This window comes from Lineus longissimus, chromosome 8 (assembly GCF_910592395.1).
Source record: "Lineus longissimus chromosome 8, tnLinLong1.2, whole genome shotgun sequence".
In the NCBI taxonomy this organism is placed as follows: Eukaryota; Metazoa; Nemertea; class Pilidiophora; order Heteronemertea; family Lineidae; genus Lineus; species Lineus longissimus.
Window position 1 is genome coordinate 20,381,284 of NC_088315.1, and position 22,935 is coordinate 20,404,218.

Below are 22,935 nucleotides of genomic sequence, written 5' to 3' on the forward strand. Positions count from 1 at the left end.
CATTGGTTCCCGAACCAAGATTGGTGGTCCATTTTCAGGTGGTGTAAGTGCGGCTAATGACTTCAGAGCAGTAACGGGGTTCTAACATGCTAAAATAAAGACCGTTCATACATCAGCCAATGGATTACATTCGTATGTATTTCATGTGGTAATATTTCAGCACATCCATTGGTCAGTTGTGATTTATCTGGCGAGTGTTTCACAGGTAAACTCTTACACGAAAGACTCTAAATGAGATCTACTGTCTCAGATGCATGTCTGAGAACGAATGTGGCAATTTACAAACCAGAACTCAACAACCTGTTTTCAAATGTCGTCTGCTAGCAGTCGGATGTCGAATGTGCTGATTCTGCGGACAGTCGTATCTGCCATTCGTCGATGGCCCCAAGCCGCGTGGCTGTTAGCCCTTCATACTACGACAGGTTGTCAGCCCCGGAGACATCACGAGAGAGATGTTCTGGCATCATAGTGGTCCGGGCACCAGCGGTGATAGCGACTGATCTGATACAACGAGCAGGCTTTGAAGCCGTGTCATCCAGGAAGTTACAGCCAATGAGATTTAGGTAGTTCACGCTGAAGCTGTACATGTTTGTGTATCCAGGAAGTTACAGCCAAGGAGATCTAGGCAGTTCACGCTGAAGCTGTACATGTTTGTGTAGAAATCTGTAGCGATGCAGTGCATATACTTACATTGATTACGTCAAGTTGTCATGCATTGCTATAGCATAGGCGATTATTTGGAAACTATATCCTATAGTCGAACTTTAAAATAATTTAAGTTCGAATCAGTGACTTGTCTGTTTAAGCTGAGCATTTGAGGTCATATCTGGTAGGTTATCGGAATCAAGTGATCATTCCATTCAGTCACGAATTATATGTACACGTGTATATACTGTTTGGTGCTGATAAGGTTTCGTGAAATAACATCTTCATGCAAAACAATTAACGACGTAACATACGAGGTGATGAGGACCTGGCCCAATTGTTAAAAAAAGCTGGCGTTATCTTCAGTTGGCGTTATGTCTGATTGACATAACTGAAGGAGGTGACGCCAAGTAAGGTCAACGCCAGCGTTGGTGACAAAACTAGGCTTGGACAACCGAGCCCTGTTTGTTAAAGCTTGGACTCCGTCAGCTCGCGAATGGATAATTTCTCAGGCAGTGCTTTGTCAAATGCTGGACTGGGTTCAAGATGACGTCTGCAGTCTGCATCTGACAGGACTTATCACTGGTTCTTGAAGATCAAAAGACCAACCCTACTATCAACACTCATCAAATAATATGATCGTGTTGTCAGTGAGGCTGGTGTTCTGATCGATTATTTGTCTGTCGAACAGCATACGAGGAAGCGCCTGTTTCTAATTCTGGTTAGCAAGGCGTACCTTGTTTAACGTAAGTTGATGCCGAGGCATAATTACCAGGTTACAGGGGACAGTAATCACCTGCTTTGCGGAAATAACACGGACTGTTTTGTGCGAATTGCCGTCATTGTGACGCCAGAAGACAATTAAAAACGTGTACACCATATTAATGAAAAGGTTGTCTGGGGAAATGGACAGGTGGATCAGACAGTGCTTGTTGAATTAACAGGGATTTATATTGAGATGGTAAAGCTAGAGGCAAGGTTGGTCGGTTTGCACCAAGCGATTGCGAGAACGCACTCATGGGTGATGGCTTTTTGTGCCCATCTTTGCGCAAACCGAACCAACAGAGCTCTTGCTCTTGTCGCATGCGCTGTGCGATTCAAGTAACATCACATTTAGTGGAAGACTACCCTAAGGTTTCCACTTTCGATTTTGACAGTGCTTAGTCATTTCATGCCGCACTGCATCGAAACAATGCAAAAATCGCATGCGTTGTGAAACTCATATGAGATCGCACCTCCTCTTCTTTTATACTAGTGTGAAACTTAGCTTACTAGTTCTCATGTTTATGATATTTCCGCGCAATCTCTTTGCCGAAAGTCGTAATCGGACGAGTGCATATACGTCACGCTCCCAACTCCATCTCTTTGATTAACTGGTCCGGTCCTTCTCATCACAATGAGAGTGTCGCGGCTAAGTACTAGATTTGCGTGGCATTACCTTGTCATTTGATTCTCATTTGGGGGATGAAGTGGTGCTTACTGTGAACCATCAGGGAAAGTGGTGACGGCGTAAGTGTAAGTGTGTAGTGTAAAGGCTGTTATAAGTCGTAATGTGCCTAGGCTCCCGAGTTGACACCCTTAGAGACTGGAGGCTTCTGACTTCGTTCATCCCATACAAACCAGTACTTTGAATCCCGACTTTACCCTCCTACGACAATAGCTGAGCGTTGTTTTCGCATCATTGCCGATCACGAGAAATGCTGTTGATTCCGCTGGTATGAATATATCAACAGCGACTTTGAGCATCAAGTGACGGCTTCTTACTCGATGGCTCTCCGACTCAGGAGATGTGAAATTAGCTACTGGTTGGTGTTTACATAACATCAAGGTCAAAGTCAATAATTAGGACAGAAGCTTACCCTGCTAAGAGCCAATCACGGCAAGGAGTATCTGAATAAACAGCAAGGCAAACAGTGGTTTAGGAATTCCTCCTTCGGCATTTTCATCAACTTTCATCTGTATGAGCACGTTTTGTTTGAATACTTGTCAACATGGGTATGAATGGCATAGGGGTTAGAAAGCCAAGTTCGTAATCTGGAAGTTGTTGGTTCGACTCTCGGAAAGATCACTACTATTTCATCTCCGTGTCCTTTAGCAATACACCATGCACTGTTTACCCCCGTCCAGGAACATTAAACGTGTCGCAGCTGGTCTGACGATTGACCAGCATTTTGCCAGAGGAGTGATATGCCTAGTCGCTGAATGCCGCAGAAGGCGTTCTATTTGCATGCGCAGTTGAATCATGAAAACAACCTTTTCGTCAGTATTTGTTGAAATGGCCACTTTAGACCTGCAATATCCAAGTACCGCTGCACACGGTGCCATTGAGTGGAGATCGTGTGAAATTGGCCAGAGTTCTAACCGCGAGATTAGACAGACGAGTGCGCTTCTTTGAAGGCCACTGGCGAGGCGGTGTAGCCCATCATGTAAAGTAAACCATATCAGCTGATGAAGCGACCGAGGATGGAATTAGTTGTACCTATTTTCCGCACGATTTCAGTTCCAGCCAATAAGGGTAACCTTTGATATCCAGATGAGCAGATCAATATCAGACCCAAATTACCCGCGGGATTCCTGATTGTCAACTGACCTGGAAAGAATGTTATTGGCAAACTGTCGATACAGTAGTTGCAACTTCAACACGAGCTCGTGGCAAATTGCGAACTCAACTTTCATGAACAATATCACTCACTGGAGTTGAACTGATTTGTTGTTGGTGTTGAAAAATGTATTGGTAAAGTGCCAAGTGGCGACGATGCATGGACATCTTTATCAAATGAATGACTTATGATGTTCTTAACAACGATTTTCTCTCAGTGTGGTGATATTGACAATGAAGTAATCAAAAGGAGATCGTTTCCGTATCTGATCATGACTAGGTACGACCAGTTGGCTGATACGTGGATGTGGCTGAGGTAAAGTCACAATGTGTACTTCATTTTGAGAAACACTACAAATAGCTTGATGGCTTTATGGAAATAGACATGAAAGAAAGAAGTTTGAATTAACATTTATTTCTTTGATGGCTTTTTTTTAATCTCTAACGACCGAAATGTTGAGGGATTAGGCTCACGCTTGGAAGATATTCATTGGTAAAGCAAAGAGGTAATTTGAATAAACAAATGAGGAATTTTTCTTGCTCCTGGCGAAAGGGGAAGAAACCTAACAGGCCATTTTCACTGGACGTATCATCCTGTGCAAGTTTTCAACATCGGTTAAACTGATCACATCAGCAGTTCGACACAGCAAACATTGTACGACCAGGTGTTGCTACCGACGTGTAATCTGATTCCACTCCTTTCTGACGGCCATATTAAAACTTGTTACTTTGATTGTCCAATGTCAACTTCCCCAACACTTTGTAAACACTACAGGGTAAGGCCAATTTCCTCTTCAAATATACATTGATTGGATTTCAAGCGTGGCTGGGGGTTGATCTCACATTTCTGTTCATCAAACATACTGCGAAACATGATGAGACAACGTTGGCTATGGTTTTGCCTTGTCCAGTAACAAGTACAATGGAACCCCGGTCGGCGACCACCCCGCTATGACGACCAAAATCGCCGGTCTCGAATGGTTTACTCTCTAATTACCATTACAAGGTCCCCGGTAACACGACCACCCCGGTACCCAGACCATGACCACTGGATCGGGCGGTCCCAATGACCAAATTCACCCCTCTAACCCGACCAAAGGGTCTAATTGCCATGAAAAGACGAATGCTGCCATGATTTCTGTTAAGCAATTGATTGCGGCAAGTTTATCATGCTACAGATGAAACACATTTCTCAAGTCCAAATATTTTTTTCACTTGCTTCTTTTCTGCTCAAAATAAAGAAACATCATCAGCCCAAAAAAATGTTTGGCTTGGAAAAAATTTCAGAATTTTGAACTTATGAAAAAATATTCAACTCTGAAGGATGAAAAAAATTTTGAGTCCAAATATTTTTTTCTGCTTAAAATAAAGAAACATCATCAGCCCCCAAAAAATTTGGCTTTGAAATTTTTTCCGAATTATGAACTTATGAAATATTTTGGCGGGAAAACTTAATCATGCATTTTTGTCCCCGACTTTTCAACTTCACCAACGCGACCACCCCGGTAACGCGACCATTCAACCACTGTCCCATTAGTGGTCGTGTTACCGGGGTTCTACTGTAATACACATCTCGGGACGGGATGAGCAGTGATCATAAACATTCCGCTCGTCCTCTTCCTCTACCTAATCGGACTCCATTTCCCAGTCTATTAATACTAAAAAGTCCTTACCATGTCTCCTAAGAATGTGTGGTATTGAGCTTGTTACTCGTCTGGAATGTACAGATGTGCACTGTTTGTCTTACTCAGATGGATCGCACGGGAAAGCACGTCTATCTCTGATGGGTGATCAGATTGCACATGATCGTAATACCGTACAGAGCTCTAAAAACTTGCTGTAATATCTGCGTCATATCGAGCTGTTGTGCACAAGTTTAGCAATTCGACGCATTCATTGTCTACTCTGGGGACATTGTGTTGACTAGCATGTCAAGACGTGGTAGTTTGCCTCATTTCCCTGATGAAGTTGTCGGCGCAAATTAATTAAGCGCCTCTCGAATATTTTGGTCTCTCATGAAAAACTCGCGTGATTAGAATTCTCTGTCAGCTGTCAGTGTCCGAAAACCGTAACGCAAGGTCGTTTCATTAATTATCAAGAACCGTCAAGCTGTGGGGAGACGTAGATTTATTTAACATGTGGATGCGATGCCTTGATTAAAGAAATAACTTGTCTTGTTTGCAAATCTTGATTTCGAAAATGTGAGTTCGGACGTCAGCAATAAAGGCGGTGGAAAATGCTTGTGCGCACTTTCTTATGTGGAGATAAACCTTTACATCACATCTGGTTAACCTTCAAAAGCAGATCGATGCGACCACTGCGCGCTGGCATACAATCAAGCGTCTTTCCCTAACGAGTTTCAGATACCCTATAAGGTAACAATTGCGCTATTCATCTTGTAAACGACGCTGCAGTTCTCTTGATGGTAAAAGAATCTTACAATCACGCTAATGAAAGTTTGGCTTCATTTAGATAATTCGTTAGCAAGATGAGATAATTGTGGTTTTCTCCTTGACTGGCTTCACTAGGCTTTGATAGAGTCACATTAGGACGTTTGGGTTGTCGGATCTTAAGTGGCGCTGTGGCACCACCTCTCACCTCTGACTCTGAGGTCGCGGGTTCGATTTCCGACCTCAGATGTGGATCTCAGCAATTAGAGATTGGGAATTGTCGAGGATTCTGACCCTATAACTCAGCAGTCAAGGTTGATTTGCCAGTAAAATGTGTGATCAACATTACAGTTATAGCTCTGTTTATATATGCCTTGGGGAACTGCAATAGCTGATGTTGCCATTACGATATGGTTCAAATGAAAAAAAGACGCTATCAAAGGAATATGATATGCAATGTAGATACTATAAATGGATGGGCTTTGATGACGTTTAAACTGTTTTGAACATCTACACATTTGCTCAAGGTATCGGTTTGCCTTCGAAAAAGTACGTGCTCACCTGGAGAGAAAATAACGACACAACATCAGAGATATTCGACATTCCACCCCCGTTGAGCTGATAAAACATACCGGTTGTCATCGTGAGCGTTACCACGGACATGGCGGGGCATTATTAACACCCCGTCCGATGCAAGAAGCATGCTCTCGGAAATCGACATCCTGTCAGCTTTGATTGACGGTGAGTTGCGGCAGGCACGACAACGAGCGAAGGATAGCTGGCGAAAGGCAATAGCCTGTTCCAAGATTTATGAGATAGGGTGAGAAACACTCGTCTCTTGGCTACAATGAACGTTAAGTACGTTATCAGTAGAGTATGATGTGACCGTATGGAGAAGGTGAATTTAGTCCTACAGTGAAACTTTCCGTAGTACCCTGTTCAGGGCATCCTCTCCAAGGACACTGGATTTAGTCCTAAATTGGCCGGCTCGATTCAGTTTGACCTCTTTGCAGGCCCCTCCTAATATCAAAAACAGCATTTGTCAGTTTCAAGGGTAGTGATTAAATGATTTGAAAATAACATTTTGCATTGGTGTGTTAAAATCTAAAAATTACGCATGGACGTCGATCCACCGTCTGAACATCTACTTGTAACAACAACAAATCCACGCACAAGCACTGCATATCAGAATGCTAAAGAGCCAAGGCTTCTGCCTGTGCATGGGCTTGCGCGTCATAGCCGCTGGTTTTCCAACTGTTTGAGAAGCCATGCACAGTTCCCGCACAACAGCTTCAAAGACCACTGATAACGGCCAATCGCCGCCTTTGCAGGAAGCGATGCAGTAACCTCGCGGCGCGAGTAGCTACGGACAAAACTGAATGATGACATCAGTTAGCGGCATTCTGCCACACGCCACCGAGCGATACAGGTTGACTTATTCTCGCATTGACACTGATACAACGGAGGTACGGAATGTGAGGGAGACATATATTTAAAGATCGTGCAAGTTTCGCTACTCGATCTAAGCCAACATAGTGTCAATGAGTAGCATTGATAATCCTGTTTTGGATTACATCTGGAATTCAATCCTGTGAATTCAAATTCCTGTATTTGATTGAACAGGTCACATTCGAGGACACTAGTTTTTACCATAGCATTTCACTTCACCCCAGTCTGGAGCAGGCCTACTCTCCATGAATATTCAGTTTCCATTCTATACAGCATTTTAATTTGCTTGAAAACTGATTATATCATATATGTTGAAAGTTGGACAGTGTGTGCTTTCTCCTCATCAGAGTGTCGTTCTGAAAGGTTAGTGGTGTATAATTAGATGTTCCATTCATGCACATGACGGTTTGACTTTCACCAATCATTATCGGATCAAGTTGGATGTGGATGTGATCGGCATACATTGAAGGATTACCAAGACGATATTTTCGCTATGCAAAGCCAAACTGTCGCGCCTGAATTTGGATCGTAATGCGGTGGAGTAGTAACGACTTTGGGATCATCGTTGCAATGGTTTTGTCTCTTTTGCCACGAAAAGGTGAGTGTGTCAATACTTTATTAAAACAATGTGCCGAATAACACTTTTTTTCTATATCATAACGTTCATTTGCCGGTTTAGCCCTCTGGACCCCTATGAGGGCTGTTCCTTGGGGGTCGCTGACATCAAGATTTGCCCTGAGAACCCTTTGATAAGACAGAAAAACAATGGGAATTTAGGCCGAGGTGCGAGCAGGCTTTGTTTAAAGACAATGGACCGTTAGCTAGGCCTTAATTTTTTAACTGCGAGATGAGGAGATAAATAACAATGCATGTAGGTGCCTTTAAATTAGCCTGTAAATATTCTCTGTTGTAATGATCAATTTGCATAATTAAAATAAATGTACAAGGTTCGCTTATATTTTGTTATACATGTAGAGTAAAGGCCGGTTTACACATGCAACTTTTTAGGAGAAACACATAGAAACTAAGAGAAACTTGACTGACAGGCTATGTAATTTGAACCATGAAACCTAAAAGTTTCTTCATGTTGCATGTGTGAACTGGTCAAGAAACATGAAGAAACATGATGAAACCCCTTTCTTGAAACCTTGTGAAACTAGGAGAAACATGAACCAATTTACGAACATGCTCGTAAATTCTGGACAGGTTTCATCAAGTTTCTACAAGTGTCGATACATTTTAACTCTGTGGCCAATCAGACTGTGATAAAAAGTCATGTGATTTTTACTCCATATCCAAAATGGCAAAATGGCTAAAAGTGACAAGTCAAATGCATATGAGTGTTTCATAGTGTTTCAGTGTGTAAACGTCCAAGGTAAGGTTTCTCGATGTTTCATGTTTCTCAATGTTTCTCCATGTTTCATTGGAAAAAGTTGCATGTGTAAAGCGTTAGGTTATATTCCAGCGAAAGGTGTACACCATAAAACAATTAGTCTCCTTCCTATAACCTACGCAACATGACCAGCGCCATGGGCATGCGGTGCCAGCAGCCAGAGTCATAATCCTCGAGGTATAATCTCATGCCTCCCTTACATGCTCTGCTTTGTAACCTTTTATCTCACGTTATCCAAACAAATAATGGACAGCCACGATAATTGCATCGTTTTGGTAGTCGATGAGGATTATTTGGAGTCTCATTTTTACTTTCTTCTCAATCATGAAAGCAATATGACTATCAGATCTTGCTTTATCTGAAAGGTTCTTTCAAACCACGTCGATATTGCTCAGCATGACAAGACGTCCGTCAAGTTCTTGGTTTATTGCCGATGGCTTCTGGCGAGATTGTGTAAAAGCCATTAATGTTCGGCCGACAGGCACTCTGACAATGTTTGCAACCATTGGCCTCTGATATTTGCGTTCTGGGCAATGAACAAACTCGTCAACACAAACAAACCGTCACATTATTTTCGCCAACACAGTGGAGACATTGAGCATATCAGTTGGTGCGTCATTTATCGAATATTGCCCTTTGTCGAGGGCAGTATGGCTTACTCTTGCCAAGGGATGTGATATCGCTGGAGGCTGGAAGCCCAGGATAATATCACGTTTCGAGGGACTGAACTGAATGGCCACATGACCACCGCGAATTTCAATCATGCCTACAACTTTTGAAAGTTAACTTCATCCTTCCAACCCGTTGGCGGTTCGTTGATATTAGAAAGTTTTCGAGTGCAACGTCGTAACACTTAGAAATGATTTACCTCATGGTTTTACTTGCTGCTGCAGTGAATATTAATTACAAGGCTTTGTACATAATCCAAAGTAACGGGACCCATGAGACTTTTTGACAACCAACGAAATACCTTATTTACAATTACACAATATTGCATATTTCTCTGCAATCACCGTGTATAACGTTTGTAATGTTTTACCATATAATTGCATATGCTGCTGTAGCCAGTGCCTGTCAGTTACTAATGAGCTGTCCTACAAATAAATAGTTACGAGGACACAGGAGAGTTGTATACATGTCCTACTTGTAAATAGCGGTACTTTTGTTGCTGATGTAAGCCAGTTGGCAATCAGGATGTGACATTTCAATTTCACGGAATAGCGTAGTTGTGAAATATTAGGGAGTTTTCGCAAATCCCTCGAAACGTCCACATTAACGCCTGTCTCATTGTTCGCCTTCGCCTTCAGGAGGTTAAACAATGCGACTGGCCGCGATCACGTTTGTGTTTCGGAGGATTTGCGAAAACTCCCTATTGTCCCTGCTGGCTAATACCATGGGGATCAACAATCAGTTCCATGTACATATAGGAGGTTGCGAAATATTAGAGAGGTTTAGATGAGTACCCGACTCCGATTCAGATTTGAGACTGAATTACTGTCATCTCGAGACACCTTCAATTGAGCTAATTTGAAGAAGGATTTCACACTGATGACCGTGACCACCTTAACTAAATCGTGTGTAAGGCTTGAGGGACATAAAATACGAAGAAAATCGCTACCCTAACATAAAAGCCTTGGTGGTTCAACGGTTAGAATGCTGGACTTTCGATCTGGTGGTGACGGGTTCGACTCCCCTTGAATCCACTAGATTTTTCTCTTTTTTTCTCTTCAATTTCTTGTGATTTATTCCATTCATGTTCACTAGATTGAGATTCAATACCGGACTGAATTGTGTTGTTTCTTGGAGACACACAACAGATCATTACTTTTGGACTTTGGCTTTCAACAACTCCAAAAATATATCACAGCGACAAATCTTTTCTTTGTCCGCTAGTACCAGAAACTCTTCCAATAGAAGTCTTCAACGACGGAGACATCCATTCCCAATGCCCCTATTTCTTCTCTGCGAAATCAGTCTTCTTATTTTACCATGGATGTCACGACCGGGAAGCACAATTAGAACTGAATTAATTACATGTAATGGAGCATAGCTGTAAACATGGAGAACTTAATCATCATTCCCAACACATATTTCATGTGTAAACCTGACAAGGGGCACCCCGGTGACCTATTAGGTGTCTCCGGGTTGATAAACAGGGTGTAATTGCTGATGAACACGCGACCGATCTGAAAGGCTTGATATCAACTTTATGCAGGGTAGTTGTAGTGACATAATCATGATACTGGTAGATGAGGCAGGCCACACAAAGGTTGATTGGGACGTCTATCATGCACCCCTGGTGGTTCGAATCGGATACGTCACGCAAACTCGCTTCAGTTCGTGTTATAACTATGTACAATACCAAGCATTGCACTGGTCACATGTAGGTAATCGATCACTGAGCCGGCGATGTGAGTTTTTTTCTCCAATTATAATGTCACGCTTTTCTTTATCATGTATTGCCATGTGATAAAACTAAAAGCAAAAAAAAACTCTCGAAAGATTGGTTTGAGCAGTCTGACCTCCGGGCTCCAATCTCTCTATTACATGATGTGGCAGAAGGGGTGATATTTTCGTAGAATCCTAATGTTTTTTATTTGCTCTTTAAGATCGATATCGTACTCAAACATCACTTAATCAAGCCAACCAGTCTCCTGTTCAACTATTGGACCACGCAAACAATCCGTTGTGAAAGTGTAGCCGCACAATTTACAAGCCTTTCCAATCTCATACCGCTGTTACACAAGAAATCAAAATCCCTGCGTTTTCCTGTCAACTCGCAGCTGCGAATCTTGATATTTTACGAGCGCAGAGAGAAAACGATGACTTGAGAATCTCGTTAAGGTTTTTTATGTGACGTGATCAACCTCGTGGCAGTTTACGCAAGTGTCATCTCAACCAGAAAGATTCATCATCTCTATACATGTAGTGCTTTCTTTCAGCAACAACCACAAAGCATCAATTAAATGCATCAATAAGGTATTTTCAGGCAATTCGTCACACTGGCTTACTTCAATAACTCGTCGTAATCTGATTGGCTGGGGAAGATGGCGAATCAAAATGGAAAGCTGTTTTCAAAAGATAACAAGTCCTGACAAAACGTTAATGGTTGAATTATCATCGCGTGACAACTTTATACGACATTTTCGCATATGCGTACTACAATTTTGATTTTCATTATTGGGAACGACATATCCACTTTATCCAATAAATATACCAATCAGTTCCAGACTGTTCATTTTGGGAGAGAACATTGTAAAATAGCAACGATCCCGTCTATGCTAAGCCAGGTTGTTTTGAAAGATAACATTATCCTCTTGTAAGGTTCTGATATCTGAATATTACAAGGCCGCGATTGTATAAAGCTGTTCACAGTCATTTCCAAAGAGTTGGCTACATGCGATTCACTTGTCACCTTCACGGCGTTACAAGTCAGTTTATCATGGCAAGTGAAACACGAGTGACAACTTGAATCCTATCTATCTCCGGCCTAAGAAATATGTAACATTGTACATTACGTGCACTTGCCTTGATAATATTAGTAGTATACTGATAAGGTACTCCGAGCAGCTAAATGTGCTGTTGTCGATAGGCTTTAGCAAGATACACGTGACAAGTATGCATTGCCACTGGCGCTGCTTAAAGTTGGCAACACGAAAATTTCCGCAGAGGTATAATACATCATGGCTGGAGTTATTGTTTGTCAGTTGGGCATGTTCAGTGCATGTTATCTCATCGGATTCGGATACAATTTCCAGAGCAGGCATTTTTGTTTATACCGAGGAGCTTATAGGTTTCATGAAACGGTGATTTGTTCTCTAATACGATATATTCATAAATATATATTTCGTAAATAAAAGCCAAATGGGTGATCTAAAAGTAGTAGCTTACACATGTAAATATGCCACCTTGAATTTTACGAAACGTAAAATTCATGTTGACCTTTTTTAGGGGGGTTCTTAAAAGTTGCGAAAAAAAAAAAATTCAAAATATTTTTTTGTGTATTGTATTGTTTTATTTACTTGAGTTTCAAAAAATCATTCTTTTTATAAAAACACATTTTTATCAGGGTTTTGTCTACATTTGAAGAAAATTATATTCTAAAATAAAATTCCTATACGGACTTCCCACCAAATAATTTATGTTGGTGCTACCAAACATGAAATTTACATCTGCCATGCCAACGTTATGTGTAGACGTGTCCAGTGGGAATACTCATTAACTACTCACATTGTGACACCGACATATTGCGTTGCAAGGCTAACAATCTGCTAATCAAGATGACAGACTTGCTGCGAGAAAACCTAGAATTCCCGCAACAAGATATCATTGTCGGATAATGACATATTCTGCGAAGCCCCAAATCTGTTAGAACTACACGAAATCTTAGAATAGGCACGATTGACTGATTACGTTAGACCGGGGCACGAAGTCCCCCCCCCCCCCCGTCTCTCTATTTATAAGGTCAAGATTGTCCTGACAGTTATCTCCCACAAGAAATAGGCCTACCGTGTATCAACACTTGTTTTCTTGTTCGCCTATTTTCAGGTATGTCTTGTCTATTCGAGGTTCAAGGTAGGAGTACGTACACACTTAATTCTCTATCAATACCTGAGTGTGGTCGTTTGAAACCGTTCACGAATGAGCCTAATGTTACTTTTCAATCATTTCATGACATCATCCGCGCATCAAGGCACGTGACCTTCACATGGTACAGCAGGTGAAACCCATCACAAAGACATGACGATACACGACATAGCCGAGTTGCATTACACAACAATAGCATTATCTGAGATATCTTCGGATGCCAGATCATCCCCTATATGGCAAATTCATTCAAAAATGATTAAAGCAGGGTACGCCGTTCGTAATTACAGGTGGTACTGGAAAATGCAGAAATGCAGTTTTACACCATGCTGAAGCGAAGTTATCATGCATACGAATTTGCTGAAACTTGATTATCTATATAGGACTACACGACAGCAATGTTGAAATCAATATTCAGTACGAATTTACACAATTTGAAATTTTCAATTCAATTACAAATTTCAAGTATTCAACGAAAGGCATAGACCTTTAGAAGAATATCAATGTTCTTGCAACTGCGGTAAAAAGATATCCACTAATAAGCTTCATTTAAAGAAACATAACGGTTGGGCACATTTTCAGTGTAAGCGTAACGACTGAGATAAAGGATTGAGAAGACTTAATGACCTGAAACGAACGTTTGATAGAACCATTAAGAAACCTAATGTGATTTTTAGTTGTTCCGTTTCCACCTGCACCATCCAGGCACCTGTTCTAGACATTACTAATGCAATGTCTCCCGATGCTTTGCGAGGGAGACATTTCACAGGCAACGTTTGTTTACCATGGCATAAAAGTAAAAATATACAAGCTTATTCAAGCAATTCACTTCAAGTTGTCCATGCCTTTCAATGTTCATGATATTTTAAATGCTTTTGGTGATGATTTGATTTAAAACATGACTTTTATGTCATGGTAAACTAACGCTGCCTGTGAAAAGATGGCCGACATTTTTTTTCGCATACGGTCTATAAACAGTTTATCAATCCCAAGGAACACAGAACCAACATGCAAGAAAATGCACAGTCACAGTTCCAATTTTGCGATTCGGTATCAGACAGTTTGAAGATTTACACAACGTAGCACAATGCATTATCTGATAAACAGCCCGGTTTGCTTTATTGGATGGGAAACGCCTGCTTTGTTGTCCAAGTAAACGGCATTTCACCTCGAGCATAAATCATCGTCAATGTGTTTACCATTGTTAAACGTGTCGTCATAAACTATCTCAACAGGTAACGTTATAAGTCATGCTCTGATCTCGTTTTTGGTCCCGGGAGCCATAGTCGATCCAACGAGTCTCGTGCAGGTCCATCAGCATGGTGGTATTCAGCAGGAGCGGGGTGGGACTGCCTGTCGACCTCTATGCTGATTTCGGACGAAATTAGGTGATCTGCCCCAGGAAAGCCCGTTGCCCTCACCTGTCCCTGTACCAAACAGTGCTTGTGAACCAGCTGTAGGCCTACTTGTGTTAGCCCCATTTCATTCCATCCTTTGAAATTCCTCGATAATGGCACGAACTAGCAGCCGGCTCCTTTCCCGACAAACTTGCCAGTAGCATTAATACAGGGGTTCGTTCACTGAACAATTCGTCGGAAGAAATTTTCTTTTCACTTTGGCTAACCTTGTTTCACTCTGCAGCGTGACAATCAGCCCTGGAACTCCCAAAGCGTTAGTCAAAGTCATTCCTTTACAGCTGTCCGCTACGCCATTATCTAGTTAAGTGAAATAGGTTGGCTAACCGCACCGGAATTGAGACAGAGCGGTCATCATTCAAAGCTTGGCATCTCGCCTGCGCTGATAGCTTTTTTGACCGTTTGAATATCGAGGTAGGCAAATTCGCATGCTGCCCTGCGTCTAATGGCTCTGGTAAATTCGAGTAAATGGGTTGTCGTGTGGATAAATTGACATCTACACGAAAGTTTCGTAACCTTATTTTATTAAGGTCGTATTTATTTCCGTAGGGGGCTTTTAGTAATGACGACAAAAAAACTATGAGGCAGTAGATTGAATTTGGACCTGAGCGTCGCCTAATGCAACAAAGTGAACAATAGCCATGGCCATGGTGCAAGTGGTCATTGTGTGAAGACAATAGACCGTGTATTGGGCGAGGCCTCAGGGGCGAGATAACTTGATTGTCGGTGGTAATCAGAATGAAAAAGAATGATGGCGAGATAACAGATCAGGCTGAATGTTTCTATATTGTGAACCTGTTGATACATCGTTTGTATTGATTCTTTCATTAACGAACTAGTTAAGATGCAAAAAGAAGGCTACTGAAATAACTATCCACTGGTATAATGAAGCTCACAGTACCCCGGATCTGAATACCAAAGGGTTTTACTCCAGAGCAGTAAAAGCTTATGGAAACTCGATAATATTGGGATAGTCGAAATGTTGCATATTTTACCACACACTACAATGTCAGTTCATCTTTAAGAACGGAAATTAAAGCGTAGTCGCCTTAGATTATAAAGGAACCAGAATGAAAACGCGCTAAATGGCTTGCAGGAAACAGGTGTTTCATTATCGTCGCATCATTCTGATAAGAGTGGTGTATATTTTGATACGAGATCGAGAATGAGGTGGCATTTGACGACGGGCATCGCGTTGGATGCCTGTTGTGTTTTAATGCCTGGCTTGCCTCGAGGAAACAATACCCAACATCCAAGTTAACTTGATCAACCAGAGAAACACGCCACCTTGTTCTTAGTATTCTCTTTCACGGATCGAATAGTTTTAATCTTGAGATGATTAAGTGGAGAATACTTAAGCGCGTTCATTTTTTAGGGGAGGCGTACATTTCTTGCTGTAACTTAATCATAGTGTATTGGCTTACGAATCATAATTTCGTTTGTTCCTGCATGCAACTCAGGAAATGTAATTTTTTAACTGGATCTTTTCCGTTGATATGATTATACAGTGGAACCCCGGTCGGCGACCACCCCGCTTTGAAAATTTTCAGAATTTTGAACTTATGAAAAAATTCAACTCTGAAGGATGAAAACAAATTTCTAAGCCGTGATGTCGAAATCAACAGAGACTGTTTGACGTCATGGCTCACGTCGTGTCGGAAACTTCAAAGGCTTCCTTTTGAGGTGATCATTTTCTTCCCCCAGACTCTCAGCTGCATCACAAGGCGCACTGCTTAGGTCGGGGATGATCACAGTAACAGCCCTAATAGTCACATGCTGGTCATCACACATCAGGACCGCGGGTACACCTTAATTTGTTTGTAGCTGTTAGAGATTTTGTCTCCTGGCAAGTGTCTCAGCCAGAGAAAGGTCGCAGCCACTCCGACAATCCGTGCACGAAATTGGACAACCAACGACTGAGACAGTTGCCCACAGACAACTGTTCTGATTGCGAATTCTAGCGTGCTTCTCTGTTCGACCAGGTGATGTAATTCGCCAGGTTGTCCACTGGTCTTCTTCTGATAAAAGGTCGCCAATCACGAGCTTCTGGCGAAGATGAAACGAGGGGGACAATGAGGAGCTGCCGGTGGTGAAATCATGACTGGCAAAACTGTTGCAAGGAATACTGAATTAGAGTAGGTCCTGTCATGTATTCAGATGATTTTCGTGATGTATTGGCGGGAGGAGGTCTAGAAACACAATGCAGGGGTTGCGATAGCTGCCTTTTAGGGAGTTTTTACAAGGCCCAAGAAACGTGAACGTGAACGCCTATCATATTTTTCTTCATCGTTATCAGGAGCTCAAACCCTTCTCTTCCGGTTTAGGTCTCTTGTAAGGACTTCACTGACCGCTCCTACCCCAAATTTGAAGTACTTCCCGTCAACTTTGGCATTGAGATCGAGGAAGACTTTCAGGATCTCTAGTGAGGAATTTGACAAGCCATTGGAAGGAAGCATGTCTTTGACGAGCTCCGTACAGAACGGCTATTGAAAAATAAAAACTCAATATCAATTATTCACTTAAAAAGGCGTCATACTCTTTCCCAGTGTTAGGTTCTGGGGGCTGTCCTTTCGTTCTTTATAAATAGAAGTTGGCTGGTGACACGCATTGGTGATTCGTTAGGCTGCTACCCAGGCTGTATGTTACGTGTTCCGTTCGCTTATAATTTTGCGACAATGAACCTTTGTTAGGCTTGTTTATCGGTATCTAAGGCCGTAATATAGAGTCTTTTATAGAAAGTACACTTGTAACATGAAACGTGTCACTGTTCACTTTTCATGCGTGACATGAAGAACACGAACAAGTATCAAAGGCGGGGGCTACATCCCATTCACGAGGTCACCTTTCGCTCTCACGTCATTTTTTCAAGCGTTAGTCAGCTTGTGAGAAGTGTAACGTGAACTGTGACCACGAGATCCTTTCAAAACCCAATCTTTCAGGTCTAAGTTAAAAAAATCAAAATACTCTTAGATGCTTACAGGTATTAACGGAATTAAAATATCAACCAGGTTTAGAGATAAAACAGCAGATATGTCGAGCTGACAAACCCGAATTGTACTTAGATTTGTAGAATTTGAAGCAGTGTGGATGAAGCTGGCGGTCATTATTGCAGTTGCAGATAACCCGAGTGCAGTTATAGCAAACAATCGGCGATAAAATGCAGTGTGAATGCACACCAAGAACGACATGACAATACACTGTCACTACACTGAACAAATCCTCCGAGGCATTTAACATTGGAGACATCAAAAATTAGCAATGACACATTCGATCAGTCAGACTCATTGTTCAGTTTTGATATTGAAGTTTTTGTTGAAGTTGTGAAAATGTTTCCTGCAGAAGTTGGGAGCCAAACAATATCTATCCATTCTGGGACAAGGACGTCGACATTTATGAGATGCACGCTGAACAGTCAGTCATTTTAAGGACAGGGAATAAAAGTGAAAAGTTGTTTTATAACACACATTAGCCTACATGGGACATGTTCATTTACATGCATATCAATCTCAATAATCACAATATCAATTTCTTAAAAACTCGTGAAAATCGATTCTATTACTTGTTATTCTTATTCAGCGTGCTATATAGTACATGCAGTTCGTATTGTTTCCTTTAAGGGAAACTATTCAGAGTTGGTACTACAGTGTAAATGTTTTTTTATTGGTATCATTAGGTCGATCAACATTCAGACTCTGGCCACGTGGTTTCTGATGACACAACTGTAGATATGTAGGAGGCGCAGTTTTCGTTTAATTCGACGGTGATTTCAGGCTGCTCTCTCTACAACCTTGATGTTGTTAGGAATCCATCCCGCAAAGGCAGTGTTAGCTGGCGGTCTTTCTGAGAAACACTGTGAAATCAAGTTCAATGTTTCTGTGTGTGTTCCCTGTGTCGGGTAACTGCTTATTTCGTCACTACTTTGCAGTGAAGCACAATGAACGTCCATGAAGTCGTGTGGTTTCGCTCCAAAGTTGCACTGCCCTCTGGACGCATATTGCCTTGCACATGTATTTTTTGAAACGAATTCATCATTACCCTTCACACACACGTACATGTATCGTTTGTGTCAAAGAATCCACAATGGGTCGATTTGTAGTCCTGCTGTTTATTTCACAAATACTTCAGGCGGTTGTGCTCTCAACTGAAGGATCCTTACCATATGGTAGGTGTTTGACATGTTGAATTTAGATCAGACGTTAACTTATCTGGAACATAGCTTGCTTTTATGATCAGTATTAGACATAGGGAAAAAAAACAAAGCACTCGGAGGCATACATGTATGCTGCCTGAGATTGCCATCGTCATCATGCTTTTGAGAATGAGGACTGACCCATTGGGGGTCGAACCCACAACTTGTGTGGTGCCCTAGTCTGAAGGCCCACTTGTCCGAAAGCCCGCTAGTCCGAATATTAAATAAAGGCCCGATAGTCCGAAAAAAGGCTCGCTAGTCAGAAAAATGAAAAATGAATAGTCAGAAAATGAATAAAAAACCCAGGAAAACGTGTTATCCTGAATGTTAGGTTATATTACGCTAAGCCCGCATTCTTACTATAAAATCATTATCAGAGACAAGAGAACAAATTATAGTTTCTTAAATGATGGTGTGCGTGATTTTTTGTTTTTTTATAGCCAGGGTCAACCTGAGCAGCGACTCCAATTCACAATTATTTGGCAACATTATAAGTATTTAGGAATTTAACAACAAACATGAAGGGACATTTTGTAACAATGGCGCTTTGTCAGTGTTGCTTAACAAGTAACGAGTCAACCTAATTTCATGAGCGTTTCGGAATAGAGGGCCTCTTGTTCATTTTCGGGCTCGCGGGTCTTTTCTCTGATTTCGGACTAGCGGACAATCGGACCAGCGGCATCTCTTTCAAAATAAATTTTATAATGTTTTTTCGGACTAGCGGGTCTTCGGATTAGGGGGCGGTCACCGACTGGCGTTGATTTCAATTTTAAACATTAGTGTTAACATCAGTGTATCTTTGTGATCCTATTCTCATCAATATTTGATATACTATTACTACTATTTTCCAGCGCTTCTGTCAATCAAGTTTAACAACGAGGATCCATCGATCAGGTATTTGACTTGATGGCGGAGAGATCGGATCAAGTAGTACATGTATTTTTATTTGAGCCAAATGAACTGAAAGGACTGAACAAAACTGAGATAGTTGAAGTGCATTTTGTGTTGTATGTACGTGAATGTATACCTCCAGTACGTGTTGGATGGAGCTATAGCCTGCAATGTAAATCAAAATGCACTCAACTTTAACTACATAGTACAGTGGAACCTCCCTCAGTGGACACATCTCTACTAAGGACACCCTCTTTATCAAGGTCACTAGTTTTGGTCCCAAATATGTTGTTTCTATTCAAATTGATCTCTCTAATAAGGTCACCTCCCTATCAAGGACAGTGTTTTCAACTTAACAATAAAATTTAAAAACTACAACGGAACCTCCTTAGCCGACGCCTCTTTGAGCAAGACACACCCTCTATTTGGTTTTGGTTCAAAATAGATTACTACTGTACAATTTGACCTCTGTAATCAGGACACTTCCCTATTTAGGACAGTACTTGTCAGTCCCAATTAGGGTGACTTTAATGCAGAGGTTCTACCGTATTGACACTACGGTTTTCATTGTGTCCTATATTACAACTCTCGGGTCAGATGTAATAATAGCGAGGATTAACACAATTCCGACTCCCTCTCCGCCTGAAACTCCGAGAGCGAATAGTATCCACCTACGGATACTTGTGATTTAAATTATTTAATGGATACTAGCCACTGATGAACCACTGTCATAATACGAGGAAGGATTTGGCGTCTTAAATCGAATGAGCGCATAAACAGCAAATATCGAAGTCGTATTCCTATTCGTGCCGATATCTTACGAATAGGAATACGACTTCAATATTCACGATTTACGACCAATGCAGATTAAAGACACTGAATCTTTTTCCCACCTGTGATAGTTTTCCAGGAGTGGAAAACATCAATCAAATCATTTAAATCGCGGCTGCCCATTGGTTGCTGCTATTCGCTCTCGGAGTTTCAGTCGGAGTGGGAGTCGGAATGGTGCTAATCCTCGCTATTAATCTGTGATTGATGCACGCGAATCAATTAAAATCCGGCGGGGGGTGTCCTGAGGCCTGTCTGTCTTGATCTTAGTCTAAACGGTTTCATATCTTACACGACTGTACGGTAATGTGTCCTACAAGAAATCGCCTATATTCGGGCAAGTACTGTCTTTCCATCATTCTAATGGATGTGCGAGGGTTTCCCCAGTCGATATATTCAAAACTGGGGAATTCTCCGTTGCTGTATTTATCAAAAGGAAGGAACTTCAACATCGGTATGTTGTTTTCCTAAAATTCGAAGAAGACAATTACAAAGTTACATTAATAGACGCCGCTGAAATTAGAGAAAGACATACTCTACGCCTAGTTTTATGCCCAAAATCGAATAGGAAGATACGCGGTTGTTTACACTATACGGCCGCAGTAAAACTGAGAGGTCCCGGCCCTTGGCAATTCTTTGTTGGGTGTTTCAACCGCAAGACAAAAGCGTCTAGGATTTATATGGATGGCGGAAAGGTCAGAGTTCGAGTATTTCCAACCAATGGTTACCCTCACAGAAATGGCGTTGAAATAGGATGCCGTAGATACGTCGGCTTGATCTCGGAGGTTGCTGTCTTCTCTGCAGTCATACCCAGCCACGTCGTGATGAGAATCTATCAGCAATGTAAGTAAATAATATTTGACAATTTGGTAAACTTTTATATGTCGCGTACCTGGTCTCTCCGACTTCGATGACGTCATCATAATGACGCTTGATTACCCCGCCACTGCGAGGAAAATGGAAATGACAATGCGTCTTCATAGCGGGGTGAAAAACAAATCGAACTCTGTGTGCACTCGCGTGGCGCAAAAGGTTTTTCGCACCAGGAAATGTGCGTCCTAATCATAACTGATAACGTGTGAAATAGGAAAAAGTCTAATACTTTCAGAAAAAATTGTACTCATGAATTAGAAAGCGCTCACTCCTTTAAGAGTCTATTATTTTGGAAGTAACAGAATAAAAGCCAGAAATGAATCCAGAAACGGAAGCAGCTCGCTGTTTCAGTCTTGGTACCAAGAAGGGTAAATACTTCTCTGTAAAAGTTTGGAATGGAAATTGAATTTAAAAGTGCATTAATGCAAAATCTTCAGAAAGGTTCAAACATCGTCTGAGAATGTAGGGTGAAGCCCGAGCCTGACAATGGCAACGGTCTCAGCCTTTTGAATGTCGATCGACACCAAGCTCATCCCGAGCTTCTGCCACCGTACGTCTCCAAGTCCAATCGATACCTGGGGATCCTCAGGAAACATTATTTTGTCCTCGGGTCTCCGGGATCGCCCGGGGTTGCAGGATGTGACAATCTCGGATATGTAAGACGGGGAAATACGCCCAAACTATCTATTTAATAGGGAATTTCTCGCTTCTTGTTTGACTAAAAGCGTACGCTGCCCAACATATGTTTTCGTTTATCTAGTCTACAACAGACGAAAAGGACTCCCGCCGGGTAATATGTCATTTAGAGCTGAACCGAGTTTCGGAAACCATGAAGTGTGGTTGCAGATGGATCAAAGAGGAGAAACGCATAGCTTGACCCCCCCCCCCCCCCGTATCTTGCATGGAGACTGAATACCCACATTCCAAAGTGTCCTATATCTCTCAATCTCGTAGATCTATGTTGATATCACTGACCTGTTCACTTCCGCGGGGCCACGTTGCGTTGCCGCTCAGGTCACGAGCGAAAGCGTTGCATCCATGATTATAACTAATAATCTGAAACCCCTACAAAATACCACTGTTTACTGGGTTAAGATGTTTAGTATGAGGTGTTTAAGAATATAAATAGATACTCTCGGTATCGTTTGTAACCTGCTGTTCGGTATGACGTCTTTAAATCCAATGTATTCGTTTTCAGTGAGCATATTCCATCAATCGAAACGGATGACATTTCAAACCGATGCGGTATCAGTCAAATCAAAGATGGAGTGCACCTTTGAATGTGCTATTCTCAATAGGTTTTACATAATGACTAAGCCGAAGTGTTTTGGAGTGGAGTTTGATCCGCAGAGAGCTGTATGCCGAGTCCTCACGAAGCTTTCCGTGCGGTTAGAATATTCTACATTTGAGCAAACAGTTCAGCAGTATACTGTCATTTAGCAAGTCGAGTCATTAAATTCGAATACTGTCCATTGTCGCAGGGTATAGTCTCTACTCCAAAACATACTCTCGTACAACGATCGAGGAGAGTGTTCGGATAGTTTGGGCGCAACCGTTTCACAAAGCAGCAAGGATTCATTGAGGTTCTCTTTGCTTACCTTATACTTCTTGCGAGAGGTTCTGCAGGGGAATCGAGCAAATTCTACGATGTTAATCTATCAGCGAAACAAGTTTTG

At 41.7% G+C, this 22,935-nt stretch overlaps 1 protein-coding gene across 4 annotated transcripts in view; it reads left to right on the plus strand.

The window, feature by feature from the left end:
• The window catches only part of LOC135492265 (UPAR/Ly6 domain-containing protein qvr-like), a 95,604-nt gene that overhangs the window by 42,490 nt on the left and 30,179 nt on the right, over positions 1–22,935 (plus strand). For 2 of the 4 annotated variants that reach the window (XR_010448050.1, XR_010448048.1), the window contains exon 1: positions 6,920–7,681. The exons of 1 other annotated variant lie outside the window; for it this stretch is intronic. Coding sequence is in view for 1 of the 3 variants with exons in the window: in XM_064778618.1 (XP_064634688.1) it covers positions 7,615–7,681 (67 nt within the window). In the remaining 2 variants the exon portion in view is untranslated. Of the gene's footprint in view, positions 1–6,918; positions 7,682–22,935 lie in introns of those variants that run through there. One more of the 4 variants, XM_064778618.1, reaches the window with a different exon arrangement.